The sequence below is a fragment of the Callithrix jacchus genome, chromosome 7 (genome assembly GCF_049354715.1).
Source record: "Callithrix jacchus isolate 240 chromosome 7, calJac240_pri, whole genome shotgun sequence".
Taxonomy (NCBI): domain Eukaryota; kingdom Metazoa; phylum Chordata; class Mammalia; order Primates; family Cebidae; genus Callithrix; species Callithrix jacchus.
The window spans coordinates 69,608,927-69,631,052 of NC_133508.1; the positions used below are offsets into that span (position 1 = coordinate 69,608,927).

A 22,126-nucleotide genomic window follows, 5' to 3' on the forward strand; every position below is an offset into this window, starting at 1 on the left:
AGCCAATGTGAAATGGCTCCATTGGGCAGATCCAGTTTCATGATTTTATCTCTGTGGTTGCCATACACACATTCTCGTCTCTTGAAATTCTTCTGTATCCCAAAAATCTGGGTGAGGGAAGGTAGATTCCATTACTTGTTACCTTACCAGGAGAACTTTGTATCTTAGGTTCTGAAGGCCCCTCTTGCCACTAGAGTCCAGAGTCCAAGCTGTCAGATAACAGCTTATCAGTAATCAGAGATCCTCAACGCACAAGAAAGGTGAGGACAAATGGCTGAGAGATCACCTGAGAGAGTGCCAGGAGAGAATGGGGTTGACAAAAACACCGAAAGGCATCTGTTTTCCGTTTCACAGCTGTCATTAGGCTAATAGTAATATGACTGACGTGTGTACTTAGTTACACATCTGGGCCATCCTGGACTTGAGGAAACAGAGAAGTTCACTGAATTGGCAAGAATGGGTCAGAACCAAGGAACTGAGAAGCCAAGCCAACACCTTTCCCTCACTTTTTTTTTTTTTGAGACATTCTTGTTCTGTTGCCCAGGCTGGGGTACAGGGGCATAATCTCACCACTGCAACCTTCACCTTCCAGGTTCAAGTGATTCACATGCCTCAGCTTCCCAAGCAATTGGGACTACAGGCACACACAACCATACCCAGACAATTTTTTCTATTTTTAGTAGAGATGAGGTTTCACTATGTTGGCCAGGCTGGTCTCGAACTCCTGACTGCAAGTGATCTGCCTGCCTCAGCCTCTCGAAGTGTTAGGATTACAGGTATAAGCCACTGCAACCAGCCACAAGCCAACACACTCTGAGTCTCTCTAAAACCCAATAAGGACCTCTCCCAGCTTTCCAAAACTGGTTTTTCTCTTGGGCCATTATAGAAAGAAAAGTCTCTAGCCTGTAGCGAAGCCTGCCCATCTTGGCAGCTAATGCTCTTATTTCGTGGCACTAACTTAGAACAAGGGGACAAAGGACATGCTCTGCAACTAGGTGAAGTCTGGAGATAAGCAATCTCATTGACACATCTCAATTTTTTTCTTAGTACAGAATCTTCTGCCAAGACCCAAAGTCCAAAATATCTAGCTTTCTGGTTTGACTCAAGGCCTCAATTACATGAAGGGAAAGCTAGAGAAATGGGCGAGCAGGTGGGGAGGCAGAGGTACCATTTGATATAGCCATGGAATCTCAAAGCCTAACAGAAAGTAACTTGAGGATGGAAGCAAACCCCAGCTCCTTTCCCAACCAACATGTTAAGATAAAAAACAAAGAATAGAAGACCAAGCACCAAGACCAAGAACAAAATGATTTCTTTTCTTTTTTTTTTTTGAGACAGAGTTTCGCTCTTGTTGCCCAGGCTGGAGTGCAATGGTGTGATCTCAGCTCACCGCAACCTCCACCTCCCAGATTCAAGCCATTCTCCTGCCTCAGCCTCCCAAGTAGCTGGGATTACAGGCATGTGCCACCATGGTCAGCTAATTTCTTTCTTTTTTTTTTAAGTAGAGAGGGGGTTTCTCCATGTGGTCAGGCTGGTCTTGAACTCCCAACCTCAGGTGATCTGCCCACCTCAGCCTCCCAAAGTGTTGGGATTACAGGCGTGTGCCACTGTGCCTGGCCTCTTTTTTTTTTTTTTTGAGACAAAGTTTCACTCTTGTTGTCCAGGCTGGAGTGCAATGGTGTGATCTCAGCTCACCACAATCTCTGTCTCCCAGGTTCAAGCAATTCTCCTTCCTCAGCCTTCTCAGTAGCTGGGATTACAGGCATGGGCCACCATGCCTGGCTAATTCTATATATTTTTTTTTTTTTGAGACGGAGTTTCGCTCTTGTTACCCAGGCTGGAGTGCAAGGGCGCGATCTCAGCTCACCACAACCTCTGCCACCTGGGTTCAGGCAATTCTCCTGCCTCAGCCTCCTGAGTAGCTGGGATTACAGGCACGCGCCACCATGCCCAGCTGATTTTTTTTATATTTTTAGTAGAGATGGGGTTTCACCATGTTGACCAGGATGGTCTCGATCTCTTGACCTCGTGATCCACGCACCTCGGCCTCCCAAAGTGCTGGGATCATAGGTGTGAGCCACCGCGCCTGGCCATAATTTTGTATTTTTAGTAGAGACAGGGTTTCTCCATTTTGATCAGGCTGGTCTCCAACTCCCGACCTCAGGTGATCCACCCTCCTCAGCCTCCCAAAGTGCTGGGATTTACAGGCATGAGCCACCATGCCCAGCCACAAAATGACTTCTGAAGGTGATTATCAGAAGCCAAGTTCCAGAATAACTCAGTTATAATTAATCTAGAGATCTTCTTTGATTAGTGCCAGAAAATAATTGACTGTATTTGTCCAATTAGGTCAACTAGCCTAAAGAAAGAGAAAATGTGGCTGGGCACGGCAGCTCACATCTGTAATTCCAGCACTTTGAGAGGCCGAGGCAGGAGGACTGCTCCTAGGTTGAGCTCAGGAGTTCGAAACCAGTGTAGGCAACACAGTGAGACCCCATCTCTATCCCCCACCCCAACACGCACACAGTAGCAGGGCATGGTGGTGTGTTCCTGCAGTCCCAGCTACTCATCAGGCCAAAGTGGGAGGATCACTTGAGCCCAGAGGTTGAGGTTGTAGTGAGCCGTGTACTCCAGCCTGGGTCTCCAGAAAAAAAAGAGAAAATGCAGTTACAGCCCCCAGATAGGAAGGATATTACCTTTGTCACAACTGGCAAGTAACTGCCTTGTTACAGAAATAGAACACAGAGGCACAATACCTCTCTGAGTTCTGGCCTAGGGACAGCAGTTTCATTTCTGGCTCTAAAATTTGGGTATGTAACAAAATACATCAGCACAGAAAAACTTCAATAATGCTATGAGTAAGTGCCATAAATTCAGAACAAAGTAACTTGTACTCTAAAAATTCCTATAATCTGTCAGTTTATTAAAACACCCTCTAACACATGGTTGTTCACCAGAATTTTGTTTGATAATGGAAAATTCTGTATCTGCACTGGCTGGTAAATACTTGACACATAGGTAGTGCAACTGAGGAACTGATTCTTACATTAATTAAATTTAAATTAATCTAAATAGCCAACTGTGGCTGGTGGCTACCATATTAGACAGTGCAGATCTGGATTCTGAGGAATATCAATACTCAATGGTATCACCAAACCTACCAGTTTCCCAGCATCCATAGTTGCCTTCAGCTTTTTTCCCAGCTCTGAGCCAGAAGCCACCATAGCCCTCAGCATGTCCCCAGTAGCCAAATGGCAGACACAGAAGTTTTCAGCCAATTTGGGTGCCTATGGAAAGGAAGACAAAAACCAAGATACAGTTACACTGCAGGCTGTGGAGTCAGACTGCCTAAGTGTAAACCTGGCCCTGCCACTTACTGGCTATGGTAAACTTGGGCAAATGCCTACTTCCTTACCTGTAATGGGGATAAAAGTCCTTATATTACATTCTAACATACAATGACTATAGGGTTATAGTAATAATTACATGAAATAATATATGTAAAGCACTTAAAACAGTATAAATAGGACACAGGAAGCAGTTATAAATATTAGCTATTATTACTGTTTCCACTCAACACACTAGTGACACGTTAAGTTTCAGTTTCCCCATTGTAAATGGGAATAAAAATAGTACCAACACTTCACATGGTTGCTGTGAAATTTAAATTAGATATGTATATAACGCACTCGGTACAATGCCTGGCACATAACGTGTGCTGAATAAACATTTGCCAAAGGGATGAATGTGTAATTGCATGTACCACAGCTACTGGGTCTGGGAGGCAGCTAGGAGCAGATGCCCCCAGGCAGAACTGGGTTTTCCCCCTTCCTTGTCACTAAGTAGCTGTATTATCTTGGCCACTTCACTTTTCAGCTTCCTTATCTGTTTAAAATGAAGGCAAAAATAGGCTCCATCTCAGAAGGCAGCTGTGAGGATTACATGAGATATATACAAAGAGCATTTGGCATATAATAAGCACTTACATACTAGTTTTAGGAGGCATTATAGCCTTTTGGTCAAGAGCATAGGCTTGAGAGTTAAACTGCCTGATTTTCAGACTCCAGATCCACTATTACATATATGACTTAAGAAGTCACTTCACCTTTCTAAGTTTCAAATTTCCTCTAAGTAAAACGGAGATGGTAATAGTATCTATTTCACTGGGTTGATGAGAAGATTATATAGAATTCAGTATATGCAGGCCTTGACACATAGTAAGTGCTCAATGGGCATTGGCTTTTAGCATAACCCCTGTCCTAATTCTACATTCATTCATACAGAAAGAAAACATTTACTAATGCCTTTCCCAAGAACCCTATTGGGAGCCTGGGAAACAGATGTATAAAAGGCATAGACTATGGCGTTAAAGAGCTTATATTTGGTGAACTATATTTGAGAATGCAGAATTAGAATAGGAAGAGACCCTAGACAGTTCAACACTGGCTTTACAGTAGAAAAAGAGAATACAGAAGTCACAAGGAATATAATCAGTTCAAGGAGCTCAATCTTAGCTTTTCAATTGTTTCATAAACTAAGTAGGTTTAGATCTCTGTTCAAACAAACCAGTTCACTGGCAGTTTTCTTTTCCTGCTTTTGTTTTTTGAGATAAGAGTCTCACTCTGTTACCCAGACTGGAGTGCAGTGGCATGATCATGGCTCACTGCAGCCATGACTGAGCCATGACTTCTCTGGGATCAAGTGATTCTCCTGTCTCAGTCTCCCAGTAGCTGGGACTGCATGCACGTGCCACATGCCTGGCTAATTTTTACATAATTGGGAATTTTCTTAGGTGCACACAATAAAAGGTACATAGATAGGGCTGGTTTGTGATTCATGGACTGATGCAGTTAAAGCAAAGAAATGACTTCGTAGCAAAATGGAATCTAGAGAGAAGGCATTAAAAACTCTGTACTTTGGAAAACTAGTGAATGTCAGGACCCCTGGCAATGAAAAACCAGGCTGGCACTGTAGCCATATACCCAGAGGGTGCTTTCTGCCAATCTCTCTTATTGGCTGTTGAAATTAACCTGTGTAAACAATTTGAAGGTCAGGCTTGCTCAAGTGGAAAGGCTGACCAAAACACTACAGAGAAAAGCTGCCAGCACAGAACCTGTTCTATTTTTAGCATTCCCAAACTGCAGAACTCTTATGCACTGTTCCAGGTGACTGGATCCTACAGGTGTATGGAAGAACACACAGCAATAGGGAAGAAAATGAATTCCTTAATTTCCTGCTGGCTGCCTGAGAATCAATGTGGTAGGCTGCAAAGAGCACGTATGGATTTTGAAGTCAAGACAGATTTACACTTGATTCCTAGCTTAGGCACCCAGCAGCTGTGTGATCTTGGGCTAAGTACTTAACTTCTCAGAGTGTCAGTTGTCTCATCAGCTGAATGGGGATGATGACTACTTCACAGGGTTCTTATGAGGATAAATGAAATAAAGTACCAAAAACATCAGACATGCAGCAGGCATTCAATAAATAAAATGCTTCCTTCCATGGTCTGCTTTGCACTGCTCTTTTATTTTATTCTAAAAAATAGGTATTAATAATGGTCAAACAATATTTCATTTAAACCTATGAGGTGTGATGTGGTATTGACAAGAATGTATATTTTGTGTATTTAAAGTGGAGAGCTCCATAAATATTTATTAAGTTTACTTGTTCCGGATCTGAGTTCGAGTCCTGGATATCCTTATTAATCTTCTCTCTCATTGAGTCTAAGTCTCTATGTATCTGGGTGTTAGGATCGTTAGTTCTTATTCTTGCATTGATCCTTTTACCGCTGTATCTTTGTTGCTTTAAAATCTATTTTATCAGATGCAAGAATCGCAACTCCTGCTTTTTATTTATTTATTTATTCTCTCCATTTCGTTGGTAAATCTTTCTCCATCCCTTTGTTTTGAGTCTTTGTGTATACTTGCATGTGAAATGGGTCTGGATGTAGCATACCGTTGGGTTTTGTCTGTATCTTTTGATTGGGGGATTTAGTCGATTTAAATTTAGGATTACTGCCATTTGATGTTAACTGGCTGTTTTATCCATTCATTGATGTAAATTCTTCTTTATGTTGATGTTCTTTACTTTTTGGTATATTTTTAGAAAGGCTAATACTGGTTGTTTCTTCCTATGTGTAATGCTTCTTTCAGAAGCTCTTGTAAAGCAGGCCTGGTGGTAATAAAATCTCTGAGTACTTCCTTGTTCATAAAAGATTTTATTTTTCCTTCAGTTGTGAGGCTTAGTTTGGTTGGATATGAAACTCTGGGCTGAAAGTTCTGTTCTTTAAGGATGTTGAATATTGGCCCCCACTCTCTTCTGGCTTGTAGAGTTTCTGCTGAGAGATCTGCTGTAAGTCTGATAGGCTTCCCTTTGTAATTAACCTGACCTTTCTCTCTGGCTGCCCTTAGCATTTTCTCCTTTGTTTCAACCTGGTGAATCTAACGATTATGTGCCTTGGGGTTGCTCTTCTTGAGGAATATCTTTGTGGTGTTCTCTGTATTACCTGGGGTTGAATCTTGTCCTGCTTTGCTAGGTTAGGAAAATTTTCCTGAAGAGTATTTTCCAGCTTGGATTCATTCTCTCTGTCACATTCAGGTACACCTATCAAACGTAAATTAGGTCTTTTAACATAGTCCCACAATTCTTGGAGACTTTGCTCATTCCTTTTTATCCTTTTTTCTCTAATCTTGTCTTCCCGTTTTATTTCATTAAGTTGGTCTTCGACCTCTGATATCCTTTATTCTGCTTGATCAATTTGAGTGTTTAAACCTGTGCATACTTCTCCGAGTTCCTGTATTGTATTCTTCAGTTCCATTAATTCACTTATATTCCTCTCTAAGCTGTCTATTCTCATTAGGATTTTGTCAATACCTTTTTTCAAAGTTCTTAGTTTCTTTACATTGGGCTACAACATGTTCTTTTAACTCACAGAAGTTTCTTATTATACATCTTCTGAAGCCTGATTCTGTTAATGGGATGCACTGGTTCCCTGGTTGATGAGGAACTGTGATCCTCTTTAGAGGGAGAGGCATTCTGATTTTGAGTATTCTCAGCCTTTTTACGCTGGTTTCTTCCCATCATTGTAAATTTATCCACCTGTCATCTTTGTAATTACCAACTTTCAAATTAGGTCTCTGAGTGGATGTCCAAGTTGTTAATTCCCAGGGCCGAAATACGAGCAACCCACTGCGCCGGCCAAAACAGCGGCATTAAGACTGATGGTGCTTTTCTGCCTGGGAATCTCCAGTCTGGCTTCCTTCTTGAGTCTGTAATAGGCGACTCTGCCTTCCTGGAGCTCCAAACTTCGGTCAGAAGGGGAACCAGTCCCGTTTACTCTGCACCAAGAGCTGCCGCGCCAAGGTGCTGGCAAAACCGCTGCGCCGGCCACAAGAGTCGTGCTGACGACCCGTGGGGCTCCTCCACTGGGAATCTTCTGCTCCGTGAGCGACAAAAATTTGTCTGAAAGTGTGGCATCCTCTCGTTCTCTGTGCTTTCACTGGGACCTGCAATCTCGAGATGTTAGTGATCAGCCATCTTGGATCATTCTCCTGCACTGCTCTTTATTTACAGACTGCAGAAGCCTAATGAAATAACTTTATTATAGTTCCCTCACACTTCAAACTTATGCTTTAGAGCAGCCATTCTCAGACTCTAAATCACTAGAGGAATGCTGTTAAAATGGAGATTCTGGTTCCATACAGTAGGGCCTAAGCACCTGCATTTTAAGCAAGCTTCCAAGCCTGGATGAGTGGCCGGACTCTAAACTACACTTTGAAGTGCAGGGGTCTGGAACCTATAGTCAGTCTGTTGCTGTGGGCCAAAGACTCTTGCTGAGCCCAAGAAGCAGGCTCATCACCACTATAAGACTTCTGTGTGGGGTGGAGGACTCTGGGGTAATTGATGAGAATGCTAAAACCACTAGAGAGACAGCATGGTGGACTGAGTGGTTCTCAAACTTCAGTGTATTATCAATCATAAGGGGCATCTGCTAGGCCCACCCTTAAAGTTTATGACTGAGTGGCTCCTCAAGCAGCACCTGAGGTTCTGATGCATACACAGTTTGTGAAGCCCTGATGTAGTGGCAGAGACTGAGTTTTGTAGTGGTACATATCTGGATTAGGAAATGGGCTGTATCGTTTATTCACTGTGTCATTCTGAACAAATTACATTACCTTTCCTAAGGTCTCAATTTCTTTATCCATAGCACAGAAAACAACGTCTATCTGCAGAACTGTTGTAGGGATTTAATAAGATTATGTATGCAAAAACATACAACATAGGGCCTGACAATTAGGAAATAAGGGGAAATTAGAGATTTGGTTTAATCTCAAATCCACCCGTTTTCTCACCTTGCAATCATCATCTTCTTATGTTTTTTTTAGAAATGAGGTCTTGCTATGTTGCCCAGGGTGGAGCACAGTGGCTTTGCAAGTGTTAGCCTACTACAAATCAGTATGGGAGTTTTGACCTGCTCTTTTTCTTACTTGGGCAATTCACTGCTCCTTAGGCAACCTAGTGGTCCCCTACTACTCCTGGGAGGTCACCATATTGATGCTGAACTTTTTTTTTTTTTTTTTGAGACAGGTTCTTACTCTATTGCCCACGCTGGAGTGCAGTGGCATGTTCATAGCTCACTGTGGCCTCAAACCTCCTGGGCTCAAGCAATCTTCCTGTGTTAGTCTCCCAGGTAGCTGGGACTACAGGCATGCAGTACCATATCCAGCTAATTATTGTATTTTTTGTAGAGATGAGGTTTTGCCATGTTTCTCATGGTCTCCAACTCCTGGGCTCAAGTGAGCCGCCTGCCTCAGCCTCCCGAAGTGCTGGAATTACAAGCGCATAACACTGCCTGGCCTGATGCCAAATTCAGTGCAGACACCTGATCAGCATAGCACATTATAGCCCAAACTGCTGTGCCCAAGCAATCCTCCCACCTCACCTTCCGAAGTAGTTGGGACTACAGGCACATATCACTGTGCCTGGCACAATCACCTCTGTGCTTCCAGTCTTTGTCACCCCTGCTGTCAATGTTCCTACACAAGCAACTAGAATCATATCCTAAAACATATTGGATATGCTACCTACCCCCCAACACATACACATTCAGAAGCCTTCAACATCTCTGTGGTGCAACAGGGAAGAGTCCAAACATCTTACCCTGGCACCCAGTTGCCCTCCACAATCAACTTCTAAAACCTGCCAAGCCCTCCAAACTTACTTTCACAATTGCCCCGTGTTTATGTCCTGCACCACTGCAGACAAACTGCTCTTATACATGGTTCCAAAATACATAGCATAAATACGTCTCCAAGGACCTCAGCTCAAGCTCCTCACTCCACAGGAATGCCATTTCTGTTCCCCTATTGGGTCCAAGCCTTTTCTGTAGTACACTCTGAGTACATTTCTCCCATCAAAAGCCTCTCTAACTGGGCTGGAAGCAGTAGCTCATGTCTGTAATCCCAGTACTTTGGGAGGATCACTTGAGGCCAAAAGTTTGAGACCAGCCTGTGTGATACAGCAAGAACCCATCTCTACAAAATTTTTTAAATTAAGCTGGGCAGCTGGGTGTGGTGGCTCAGCCAGTAATCCTAGCACTTTGGGAGGCTTAGGCGGGTGGATCACGAAGTCAGAAGTTTGACACCAGCCTGGCCAACATGGCAAAACCCCATTCATCAAAGTCACTCATCTGATGCTTCCCATCTGGTACCCTGCACTTGTATGCATTTTTCCGTTCATATTCATTTCTGCCTCTTCATCTAGATTACACAGCAACAATATAAAATAATGACTACTCAAGAGTCAGATAAACATGAGTTCAAATCCTACCTTTGCTACTTACTACATGTGCATCCTGGGGCAAGATATAGCCTCTGAGCCTCAGTTTCTCTGTCAGTAAAAAGGATCTATCTCCTAGTGTTATAGGATTAAATCAGATGATGCATGTAAAATCTTTAGCTTGGGGGTCTGTCACATAACTAAGCAATGGGTGACTATGCTGTAATTATCACATCTTCCTGACATGCATAGGGTAGGAGAAAAATCTAACCTGGGGCAGTAGATAGCAGCAGAAAGAGCAGGAGCTTTGGAGTCATTCAGATGGAAGCTCTGTGAATTACTTGCTATGTAGCCTAGAGAACAAGCCATTCAAACTTCAGTTTCTCCAACTGTAAAAGGGGAAATAAGAGTGTGGGTCTCAGAGTTGTTGCGAGTATCACTGCAATGATATAACTGATGCATCTGACCTATAAGATTGCCTAAGTGTGCCTGGCCTCGAATAATTGGGCATAAGTTTGACACATGGAAGAAATGAGGAGGGGGATGGCAGAAAAACCAAGAAACATATCTTTGCTTTTGACCACACTGAAGGAGCGTCCAATTCCAAAAAGGAGGCAGGGAAATAAAGTTATTTAAATAAAATAAGAACCTAAGTATTTTTTTTTTTTTTTGAGACGGAATTTCGCTCTTGTTGCCCAGGCTGGAGTGCAATGGCGCGATCACAGCCTATTTCAACCTCTGCCTCCTGGGTTCAGGCAATTCTCCTGCTTCAGCCTCCCAAATAGCTGGGATTACAGGCATGCACCACCACACCCGACTATAAACCCATTATACATGTTTTAAAACATTACATTGATGCCAAAGTGGGTAGTTTTCAAATATTTAACTACTTTAGTTAAAAGTGAGGAGTTTTAAAAGGAAACATTATTTCAGTCATACAACATAAAACACAAAAAGTACTGAGTTATGCAGGAATAACAAAATATAGCAGGAAGAAAACAAACATTACTGAGCAAGCACTAGGCACTAACCCTAGGTTAGGGATTTTACGAGAAAGATTGCAAACATCTGCCAATGGGAGCCAAGCAGGCAATACAAATGAATGAAATGAGTCAAATGAAAGCAACAGGTAGTGAAGAGGACCATGCAGGGAACAGGAAGACACACAGACCATCCAAAGCAGCAATGCCACACAACTGCAAGTGACTGCTGCCACACTGGAACGGAGGCATCACTGCCAGGTCTTCTGGTTTCTCAAAAGAAACTGGAGCTCTGAATTTTTAAGAAAAATTGCATAACCGAAAATGCTCTGTAGTCAACTTATTATTTTGAAAGCTGACAAAGAGAACAAATCAAGCATTTATCCTGACATTTCTATACCAACCATTTCATGGGGTAACCAAACAGTTGGTGAGGGGAAGTTTCTCTTTATAGAAATATTTCCGCTAATAAATCAACAGGGAACGATATAATTAGAATACCACATTTCACCATCCATAATGAATTACTGAACCTAGATACTGAACAGCATGACTATAAACACCACAGAGATAAGCAAATACCACGTGCCTCCTCAGGGAGAGCACAGCACCCACCACCTGTGAAGTAGCTGACCCCAAAAAATGGAATCTGAACTGAATTAAGTATATATTAACTAAGTATAAACCACCATGGCTGGGCACAGGGGATCACACCTGTAATCCCAACACTTTGGGAGGCCAAGGTGGGTGGATCACTTGAGGTCAAGAGTTCAAGACTAGCCTGGTGAACATGGTGAAACCCCATCTCTACTAAAAAAGTGTAAACCACAAATTTACAGGAAATAGAGAGGCCAAAGGAAGATGTAAGTACACCAGAGGAATACAACTGACAATTCCCAGACAAAGGTATAATACTCCCAGAAAAAACAATCCAATTTCTTCAGCAAAACCATAAGAAAAAAAAAAAGAGAAGGGGAACTTATAAATTAAAAGAAAGGATGGGACTGTGGCACATGCCTGTAAAAAATATATACAAAGAAATAAATAAAAGCAACTTAAAAGTATCACATTAGTAACACAAAAGATAATTTGAATACAAATTGTTAATTTTTTAGGGAATATTGTGCTTGTTTTAAAAAAACTATCTTTTAGCAATACATACTAAATATTTATAAATGAAATGTTATGATACCTGGGAGGTGCTTTATAATAATTTGTGAAGGGAGAATGGCTGGAGAAGCAATGGCCATCAGTTAATGGTTGTTGGGGTTGGGTAGGGGCTCATTATCCCATCCTGTCTTCCTTTGTGTATTAAAAATTCATAATTAAAAGTTAAGGTGTGTGGGGTGTGTCTGCTGGCTAAATGTTATTGTAGGCCACCATTTGCAATCTCTGATTTATGATCTTTTTTTTTTTTGAGACAAGGTCTTGCTCTATTGCCCAGGTTGGAGTGAAATGGTGAGATCTCAGCTCACTATAACCTCCGCCTCCAAGGCTCAAGTAATTCTCCCATCTCAGCCTCCTGAATAGTTGGGACTACAGGTATGAACCAACATGCCCGGCTAAATTTTGCAATTTTTTTTTGTAGAGATGTACAATTTTTTTTGTAGCCATTTTGCCCAGGCTTGAACTTTTTTTTAAACTCCACAAAAATACAAACAACCACCAGTATTCTTATTGTTCCAACTCTGGAAAGTGTACAGAGGTTAAATGACTTATGTAAATCTTATCCTTTCAATTCCCAGCTCTAATCAAATCTCCTCTATTTCTACAAAGCCTTCTCTGACCAACTTCCACCATCATTCACCCTTATCAATCAACTCATTAGTATAATTTTCTTTTAAACTTCCTGAATAAATCATGTCTTACACTGAAATACATCCAAGTTGAAGGAGGGGAGGGGAGATGTGTTACTAAGATAAGGGAGTCAATATTTATTGAGTACCTACTACGGAACAGTGCTGTCATCTAGGTTGTGGGTGCTTGGTATACACAGACACACGTATGTGTGTGTGTGTCTGTGTGTGTATACACACATATATATATAAAAAATAATCTTCCAGTATCATTGTGAATTTTTCACTGAGGAGGGGAAAAACTTTATCTGTCTTGCTTAATGCTTTATCTCCAATGTTAGATGCTCATGAAATGTTGAATGAGCAAGGTAGGTTAACACCCCATTTTTCAGCTGAGAACACTGGGGCTCAGAAGTTACATAGCTTGCTAGATTATAAGACCTTTGTCCCAGTACTAGGATAGGCTGTCCATTCCATAATTACATAAATTATTAACTTCAATATGAGTTAAGAAATAAAAATTTGCAGGCATAGTGGCCCATGCCTATAATCCCTGCACTTTGGGAGGCCAAGCCAGGAGGATCACTTGAGTCCAGGAGTTCAGACCAGCCGTTTCTACAAAAAATTGTTTAAAAATTAGCTGGGCATGATGGCATGTGCCTGTAGTCCTAGCTACTTGAGAGGCTGAAGTGGGAAGCTCGCTTGAACCTGCAAGGTCGAGGCTGCAGTAAGCAGTGACGGCACCACTGCACTCCAACCTGGGCAACAGAGTGAGACCCTGTCTCAAAAAAAAAAAGAAAAACAACGACACATTTGAGCTACTCTGTTTATACTTCATCACTCACAGCAAAAGTCTGCAGAGTCTAAGATTAAACATCCTTTAGCTGCAGATTACCCAATAAATGAGTGTGGCAGCAATGGGAAAGAGGAGATGTCAACAACGCTGAGGATAAAGGATAAAGGGATCAGGAACAGGTAAGCTCCAAAGAAGAATCATCTCAGTCTGTGGAGAGAAAAGAAAGTGCCTTTTCTGAACTAGTGCCCAGGTCACAGGAAGGAATGGAGTGTCAGAACTTCTTTCCTTATCACTCACATTAATCTGTGGCAGTCATCCACTTCCACTAACACCATCAAGGGCCAGGTAATGTGCTAGGTGCCACAGGGGGTACCAAGAATGAGTAAGATGGACTGTTTACCAAGATTTTTTAAATTTGGCAAGTGCTAGGAAGAGAAGAGCGGGCATAGAGCAGTCCCCAATATTCCCTTTCATTTGGGAGCTCAGACTTCCCTCTTTGGAGCCTCACCAGAGGCCTAGGGCCCAGAAGGCAATGCCAGACCCCAAGCAAGAAGGGGACATCTATAATCCAACCTATAGGCTTCCAAATCCTAAATGAGATCATCAATCCTAACCCCAATCTATGGTCCCATTAAGTCCCAGATCTAGAAAGGGCACAGATGCCAAGTGAGGCCCCTGTTGCCTGCTAGGGCAGACGGGAACTTCACACTCTAACCCAATGGCTCCTGAGGTCCCAGGCTCATGAAACCCATTTCACTAACTTGGGAAAGTCACCTAACCTCTCTGGGCCTGTTTTGTAACCTGTTGATTGAGAAAGTTACAATTTTAAGTTCCCTATAAACAACAAGAATTAAAAAAAAAAAAAAAAAAAAAAAAAGGCCGGACGCGCCTGTAATCCTAGCACTCTGGGAGGCAGAGGTGGGTGGATCACCTGAGGTCAGGAGTTCAAGACCAGCCTGGCCATCATGGCGAAACCCCATCTTTAAAAAGTAAATAAATAAATACTTTTTTTTAAAAGGGGAAAAAAATCAAAGGGAAGACATAAACAAAAATAATAAAAACAAAAAAAGTCAAGTTCCCTCTCATCTAAAATCATTTGAGTCATCCCAAGCTGCCCAGCCTGCAGTAGCCTCAGGTCCTAACTCCAAGCCAGGTCCCATGAGCACTCCCAACCCTTTTTGTGGACACTACTCAAAGGTTTCGACTCATGGCTCTCCAGGCTATAAACCAGTTCTACACATTCACGCCCAACTTTCAAACAGGGAGAGCCTTAGATTTCCTCCCATCTCAACCGGCTCTCACAGCATATCTCATTTCTCACTCTGCCCCACGTGTTGGAGATGCTCCTCCTCCCCTCCCCGTAAGTCATAAATCATTATCAAAAAAGTCTCCCGACCTCCAGTGCCTGGAACGTAACACTGATTCTGGACAATTCACCTCCAATTCGCAGGAAACCTGGGTTATACAGCTAATTGTCTGCCTTCAGCCTGTAATCTAGATACTCAACCCAGGGCTCACTCTACCCCTCAAACCTTTCCAGTCTCTAACCCCTTAGTGGAGCTAATTAGCCTTTAGATTCCCTAATACAGCATCTCAACACTGAATCCCTAGGGCACTCCAATCCTAACTCCGACTGCCCCGACCTCCAATTTGGACCCTCCTTGAAATGCCTCACCAGAACCGAGACCCCGGCCAGCGTTCCCCGCAGGCCTCAATCCCCGGCCCGCTCCAGGCAGGTCCAGGGCTTCTGGATCTCCGGCCGCCTTGACCTTGGAGTTCGGCAGGCTCTGCCGCCAAGCCCAGTCCTGCCGCTCACCTGGGTGCCTTTACCGGCCCCGGGAGGTCCAAGCAGCACCGCCCGGATGCCTTTAGGGTACTCGGGTTCCGCCGCTGGCACGCTGGGAGCCATATCCGCGGAAGTCTCTCACACCCGCTCGCACCACTCACAGGTCCAGTGCTTTCCAGGCCATCGCGCCACGCACGCCACGCACGTCCCACTCGCCGCTCACACTGGCCCGTCGCCGCGTCAGTCAGCCCATTCCTCCCGCCCCTGAGCACGACGGACACTTCATCTTACCAACCGCACGGCGATACTGAGGAAGACTGCTTTTGATTGGACAGAATTGGTGCGGGAGTAAGAAAGGGGCGGGACAGCATGGACTACTGGCGGCGGGTGTGCGGAGTGGGCGGGAAAACGCGAAGGGGGACGAGACGTCCGGCCCGAGGTCTGTTCGGTATTTGACAGTTGATGACACCAGCAACTCCACTGAAGTCCTATTAAATTGCGCGTGGGAGTTTAAATGGGTAAAACCACTCTCAGAAGACAAATTGGCAATATGTTTCAAATACTCTTTGGTCCAGCAATTCCACTTCCAGGAGTTCAAAAGATAAAATCAAGGATATGAGTAAAGATGTGTGTAACAAATGTTAATTGCAGCACTTGTAACAGCCCGAGACAAACCATAAAATAACAGCAAAACGGGCCGGGCGCGGTGGCTCACGCCTGTAATCTCAGCACTTTGGGAGGGTGAGGCGGGTGGATCACCTGAGGTCTGGAGTTCAAGACCAGCCTGACCAACATGGAGAAACACCGTCCGTCTCTACTAAAAGTACAGAATCAGCCGGGAGTGGTGGCGCGCTCCTGTAATCCCAGCTACTCGGGAGGCCGAGGCAGGAGAATCGCTTGAACCCGAGAGGCAGAGGTTGCGGTCGGTGAGCCGAGTTGGTGCCATTGCACTCCAGCCTGGGCAACAAGAGCGAAATTCTATCTTTAAAAAAAAATTCTCTTCTCCTTTCCTCCTGATCCCCACTTCTGATTTAGCCCTTTAGAAATTCAAATATAGCCTTTTACCCACTCCTTCACTAGACACGCCCTTCAGCGCAAGCTCATCTAATTCTTGGAAAATTAACAGACCAAAGCATGCCCGCCAGGGAACTTTCACCTTGGAACTTCCACCTTCTGGGGGATTGCTTCGAACTCACACCCATCAGGAAGGCATGTTGAAAGCATGCCCACTTGGCCACTTTTACAACTTACTTCTGCACTGACTCAACTGCCCAGTAGATAAACCACCAGAGCTAATGGGCACCTTCCTCCCCCTGCTCACTTCCTCCCACCACTTATAAAAGGCCCGCTTTCTTCTCCAAAAGGGAAGTGGCACGTTTAAAAGCAGGATGCTTTGTGCCCCTTCCCCAAGCTAGCTTCCAAATAAATTCATTTTTTCGTCTCAGACCTTGCTCTTTTTAATTGGACTCTGAATGTAGTGAGCAACTAACCTGCTTTTCAGTTACAACATAATGGCAGCCTCTGAAGTCAGAAAAGGCAAGGAAATGGCTCCCCTAGAGCCTCCGAAGGAACATGAGCCTGAAGATATTTTGATTTTAGCCCCATAAGACCTATTCTGAACTTCTGGCCTCCAAAACTTTAAGGTAATAAATTTTCGTTGTTCTAGACCACCAAGTTTGTGGTATTTGGAAACTAACAGCAAAAGGAAACTAGTACATATTCTTTGGATATAAGCAATAGAAATAGACTCTAGCTACATCAAGCAAAACCAGAATTCATTGAGAGGATTCAGTTGTACAACCACAGGCCTTGGAAGCGATTAGGAGCCAGAGCTGTGTTGAGTAATCTAGACATAAGGAAATAAGGAATAAACTGTGATGAGGGGAACATTGACCCTGCCCCAGTTTTTTCCATGTGGAGGGAACTCCTTTAGAGTGACATTCTTCTCTCTTCCCTTCAACCACCTAATGCCCCCAGAGGATACACAGGTTGAGCATCCCTAATCTAAAAATCTGAAATCTGCAGTGCTCCAAAATTAAAAACCTTTTCTTTTAGAGACAGTCACACTCTGTCACCCAGACTAGAGTGCAGCAGTGCAATCATAGCTCACTGTAACTTCCAACTCCTAGGCTCAAGGGATCCTCCCACCTCAGCCTCACAAGTAGCTAGGACTACGAACCACCGTAGTCCACCCTTGAAATTTTCTGAGCACTGATGCCCCAAGTAGAAACTCCCACACTAATAGGTGTGATGGCTCTCACCTGTAATCCCAGCGCTTTGGGAGGCTGAGGTAGGAGGAATTGCTTGAGGCCAGGAATTTGAGACCAGCCCAGACAATCTATTGAGGCTTGGCCTCTACTAACAATAAAATTAGCCAGGGATGATGGTACACTCAAGGAGTCCCAGCTACTTGGGAGGCTGAGGTGGAAAGACTGCTTGAGCCCAGGAATTCGAGGCTGCAGCCAGCTATGATAGCACTACTGTGGTTGAGGCGGAAGGATTATGTGAGTCCAAGAGTTCAAAGCTACAGCCAGGTATGATGGTGCCACTGCATGACAGTCTGAGTGATAGAGCAACACCTTGTCTCTGAAAAAAAAAATCCACACCTGACCTCATGTGAAAGGTCCCAGTCAAAACACATACAATACAGTTTCTTCAGCATCTCCAGGTTTTATTTTGATGCTGCTACTATGCTACTTATTTACCCTGAACACATTAGTTTTTCACTGTATTAATGGTAGGTCATTTTTTAACTGTTGACTATTTCTATGTGAATAAGTGTAAAAAAATGATACAGCATATAAATTCAGAGTCATGAATGATGGTGATGCTGAACAATCAGATTTTCCAGATCCAGATGGATGTCTAAGTGACACTTTTGTTTTCCAATGATTCAGTATACAAAACTTGGTTTTGTGCACAAAATTATTAAAAATATTATATAAATTGCCTCTGCGTCCAACTGCCTGGGACCAAGCCCGGGTGTATGGGGCCGCAGGAACCAGCTCCGGGGCCCCGATAACGGGCCGCCCCCACAGCACCCCAGCCTGGCGTGAGGGTCTCCCTTGATCTGAGAATGGCTACCTCTCGATACGAGCCAGTGGCTGAAATTGGTGTCAGTGCCTATGGGACAGTGTACAAGGCCCGCGATCCCCACAGTGGCCACTTTGTGGCCCTCAAGAGTGTGAGAGTCCCCAATGGAGGAGCTGGAGGAGGCCTTCCCGTCAGCACAGTTCATGAAGTGGCCTTACTGAGGCGACTGGAGGCTTTTGAGCATCCCAACGTTGTCCGGCTGATGGATGTCTGTGCCACATCGCGAACTGACCGAGAGATCAAGGTAACCCTGGTGTTTGAGCATGTAGACCAAGATCTAAGGACATATCTGGACAAGGCACCCCCACCAGACTTGCCTGCAGAGACCATCAAGGATCTGATGCGCCAGTTTCTAAGAGGCCTAGATTTTCTTCATGCCAATTGCATCGTTCACTGAGATCTGGGGCCAGAGAACATTCTGGTGACAAGTGGTGGAACAGTCAAGCTGGCTGACTTTGGCCTGGCCAGAATCTACAGCTACCAGATGGCACTTACACCTGTGGTGGTTACACTCTGGTACCGAGCTCCCGAAGTTCTTCTGCAGTCCACATATGCAACACCTGTGGACATGTGGAGTGTTGGCTGTATCTTTGCTGAGATGTTTCGTCGAAAGCCTCTCTTCTGTGGAAACTCTGAAGCTAACCAGTTGGGCAAAATCTTTGACCTGATTGGGCTGCCTCCAGAGGATGACTGGCCTCGAGATGTATCTCTGCCCCGTGGAGACTTTCACCCCAGAGGGCCCCGTTCAGTGCAGTCGGAGGGGAGTTTCACTCTTGTTGCCCAGGCTGGAGTGCAATGGCATGATCTCAGCTCACTGCAACCTCTGACTCCCAGGTTCAAGTGATTCTCCTGCCTCAGCCTCCCAAGTAGCTGGGATTACAGGTGCCCGCCACCATGCCCAGCTAATTTTTTGTATTTTTTGTAGAGGGGGGTTTCACCATGTTGGCCAGGCTGGTCTCAAACTCCTGACCTTAGGTGATCCACCCACCTCAGCCTCCCAAAGTGCTGGTATTACAGGTATGAGCCACCGTGCCCAGCCTCTTTTTTTTCAGATGGAGTCTCACTCTGTCACCTGGGCTGGAGTGCAAGTGGTGCAATCTCAGCTCATTGCAACCTCCGCCTCCTGGGTTCAAGAGATTCTCCTGCCTCAGCCTCTCAAGTAGCTGAAACTACAGGTGTCCACCACCACACCCAGCTAATTTTTGTACTTTTAGTAGAAAAGTCCAGTGCACCTGAGATGGAGGAGTTGGGAGCACATCTGCTGTTGGAAATGCTGACTTTTAACCCACACAAGCGAATCTCTGCCTTTCGAGCTCTGCAGCACTCTTACCTACATAAGGATGAAGGTAATCCGGAGTGAGCAATGGAGTGGCTGCCATGGAAGGAAGAAAAGCTGCCATTTCCCTTCTGGACACTGAGAGGGCAGTCTCTGCCTTTGTCTCTGAGGCTGTAGAGGCTCCACCTCCATCTTTCTACAGAGATTACTTTGCTGCCTTAATGATATTCCCCTCCTACCTCTCCTTCTGAGGCCTCTCCTTCTGCCCCCCTATTTCCTACACTAAGGGGTATGTTCCCTCGTGTCCCTTTCCCTACCTTTATATTGGGAGTCTTTTTTTATACAGGAAAAACAAACAAAAAAAATATTATATAAAATTACCTTCTGGCTATGTATATAAGGTCTATGTGAAACATGAATGAATTTATATTTAGACTTGGGTCCCATCCCCAAGGTATCTCATTAAGTATATGCAAATATTCCAAAATCTGGAAATGATCCAAAATCTGAAATACTGCTGGTCCCAAGCATTTTGGATTAGGGATACTCAACCTGTATCTCATTAGTGAATATGGGGAGAATGAGCGAGGCACAACTCAGTCCCCTCCTCTCTTTTTCTCTTTCAAATATGCCTGCCCTTAAGAAGCACGATTTTTTGCCCTCTTCCTCCATGTTCTGTTAATACATTTCCCACAGTCTAGCCCTCACAGAGAGGACTATGATTGGTCAGGCACAGTCCTCACACCTGTAATCCCAGCACTTTGGGAGACCAAGGTGGATCAATCACTTGAAATCAGGAGTTCAAGACCAGCCTGGCCAACTTTGCAAAACCCCATCTCTACTAAAAGTACAAAAATTAGCTGGGTGTGGTGGTGGACACCTGTAGTTTCAGCTACTTGAGAGGCTGAGGCAGGAGAATCTCTTGAACCCAGGAGGCGGAGGTTGCAATGAGCTGAGATTGCACCACTTGCACTCCAGCCCAGGTGACAGAGTGAGACTCCATCTGAAAAAAAAGAGGCTGGGCACGGTGGCTCATACCTGTAATACCAGCACTTTGGGAGGCTGAGGTGGGTGGATCACCTAAGGTCAGGAGTTTGAGACCAGCCTGGCCAACATGGTGAAATCCCCCTCTACAAAAAATACAAAAAATTAGCTGGGCATGGTGGCGGGCACCTGTAATCCCAGCTACTTGGGAGGCTGAGGCAGGAGAATCACTTGAACCTGGGAGTCAGAGGTTGCAGTGAGCTGAGATCATGCCATTGCACTCCAGCCTGGGCAACAAGAGTGAAACTCCATCTCAGAAAAGAAAAGAAAAAGAGAGAGCACTATGATGATTTTCTAGTACTGCCTGTGACCAGGTGGAAAAGTTTAACCTGGGGGTCCAGAATTCATAACCCCGCTTTTCTATCAGGAAATGCATATCTCATGCAGCTTTGTTAATAAAAATGATATTCTGATCTCCCTCTGCCTCACTTCTGAGGTTATCCCCTCATTTGGGTCTAAACATGGGTGAGGCAACCCCAAAACCCAACAAGCAATTTCTTATGGTTGCTATGATTTGAATGACTCAGTTCCAACCAATTTCTGTGTGCTATAACTGGAAACTGAGCAACGCCATTTTATAAAAGACAAAAGCTGTTTTCCAAAAATAAGTTGCCCCATTCTCCTCACAATGACTGCTAACCTTGGCTTCTGTAAATAAAACTGCTAGTGCTCAGTATGTAAAGCTGCTTACCTTTTCTTATCAGTGACTACCAGAATTGCTGGCCTTTGCTTGCTGGTAATGACCAGAATAAGCAGCCCAAGTTAATTCCATCCTGGCTCCTATGACTTGTAATAAGTAACTAAAAATCTGTGGATCCCACCTCTGCCCAGACAATGTGTAAACTAACGCTTATCTTGACTTCTGTAAACCACTTAGGTAACAATCGAAGTGACAAGTCCCCTAGCCCTTGGAATGTCCGGAGACCTGCTCCCTCCTCTCTGCCCAGGAGGTGATTTACGGAATCCCCTGGCCCTCAGAATGTCTGAATCCCTTCACCCCCAGCCCCGGAGGTGGTTTACGGGTATAAAAGAGTCTTGTCATCCTTTATTCGGGGCCACGGGTTGGAGAGACGTGAGTCCTCCTTGGTCGCCGGCAATAAAGACCCTACAATTTGGCATACTTTTGTCTTGGTGTTGACTTTCTATGCTCGGGCCAGTACAACATCTGTATCTGTGTCATTCCATTTCAAGACTTTAATTTTTGGCTTGGCTTGGATCTCCTGTTCATCCCTTGGCAATGGTGGAGAGGAACTTAATTGACAGTTCCCTCAAGACTACAGGGAATGGAAAAAGTAGTTTCTTAAGCAAATGGTAGCAGTTTCTAAAATAAGAGGAAGGAGATATTGAGCAGGCAGAAACAACAGATGTCCTTTGCAGGGAGCTATGGCAAAGGCCCAGGAGAAAGAAAAGGAAGGCCTAGACTATGGAGGTAGAATTAATGGGACTTGACACCAGACCAAATGGGAATAAGAATGACTGAGTCATGGGGCCAAGTGACTGGGGGGGGGGGATGATAGTACCTTTGTATTCATCTCATTCATTCATTAACTGATTCATTCAACATACAATTAAGGAGCG

General features: G+C 44.3%; 1 protein-coding gene and 1 pseudogene across 9 annotated transcripts in view; one reads left to right on the forward strand and one right to left on the reverse strand.

The window, feature by feature from the left end:
* The window catches only part of AK2 (adenylate kinase 2), a 28,036-nt gene extending 12,761 nt beyond the window's left edge, over nucleotides 1-15,275 (reverse strand). For all 9 annotated transcript variants that reach the window (XR_013519915.1, XR_013519914.1, XM_003733401.5 and 6 more), the window contains exons 1-2: nucleotides 15,166-15,275; nucleotides 3,162-3,287 (exon numbers count right to left, since the gene is read on the reverse strand). Coding sequence is in view for 7 of the 9 variants with exons in the window: in XM_003733401.5 (XP_003733449.1) it covers nucleotides 3,162-3,287; nucleotides 15,166-15,258 (219 nt within the window). In the remaining 2 variants the exon portion in view is untranslated. The remainder of the gene's footprint in view (nucleotides 1-3,161; nucleotides 3,288-15,165) is intronic.
* A 2,912-nt stretch (nucleotides 15,276-18,187) lies between these two features.
* On the forward strand, nucleotides 18,188-19,863 carry LOC100406110 (cyclin-dependent kinase 4-like; annotated as a pseudogene).
* Nucleotides 19,864-22,126: the final 2,263 nt, after the last annotated feature.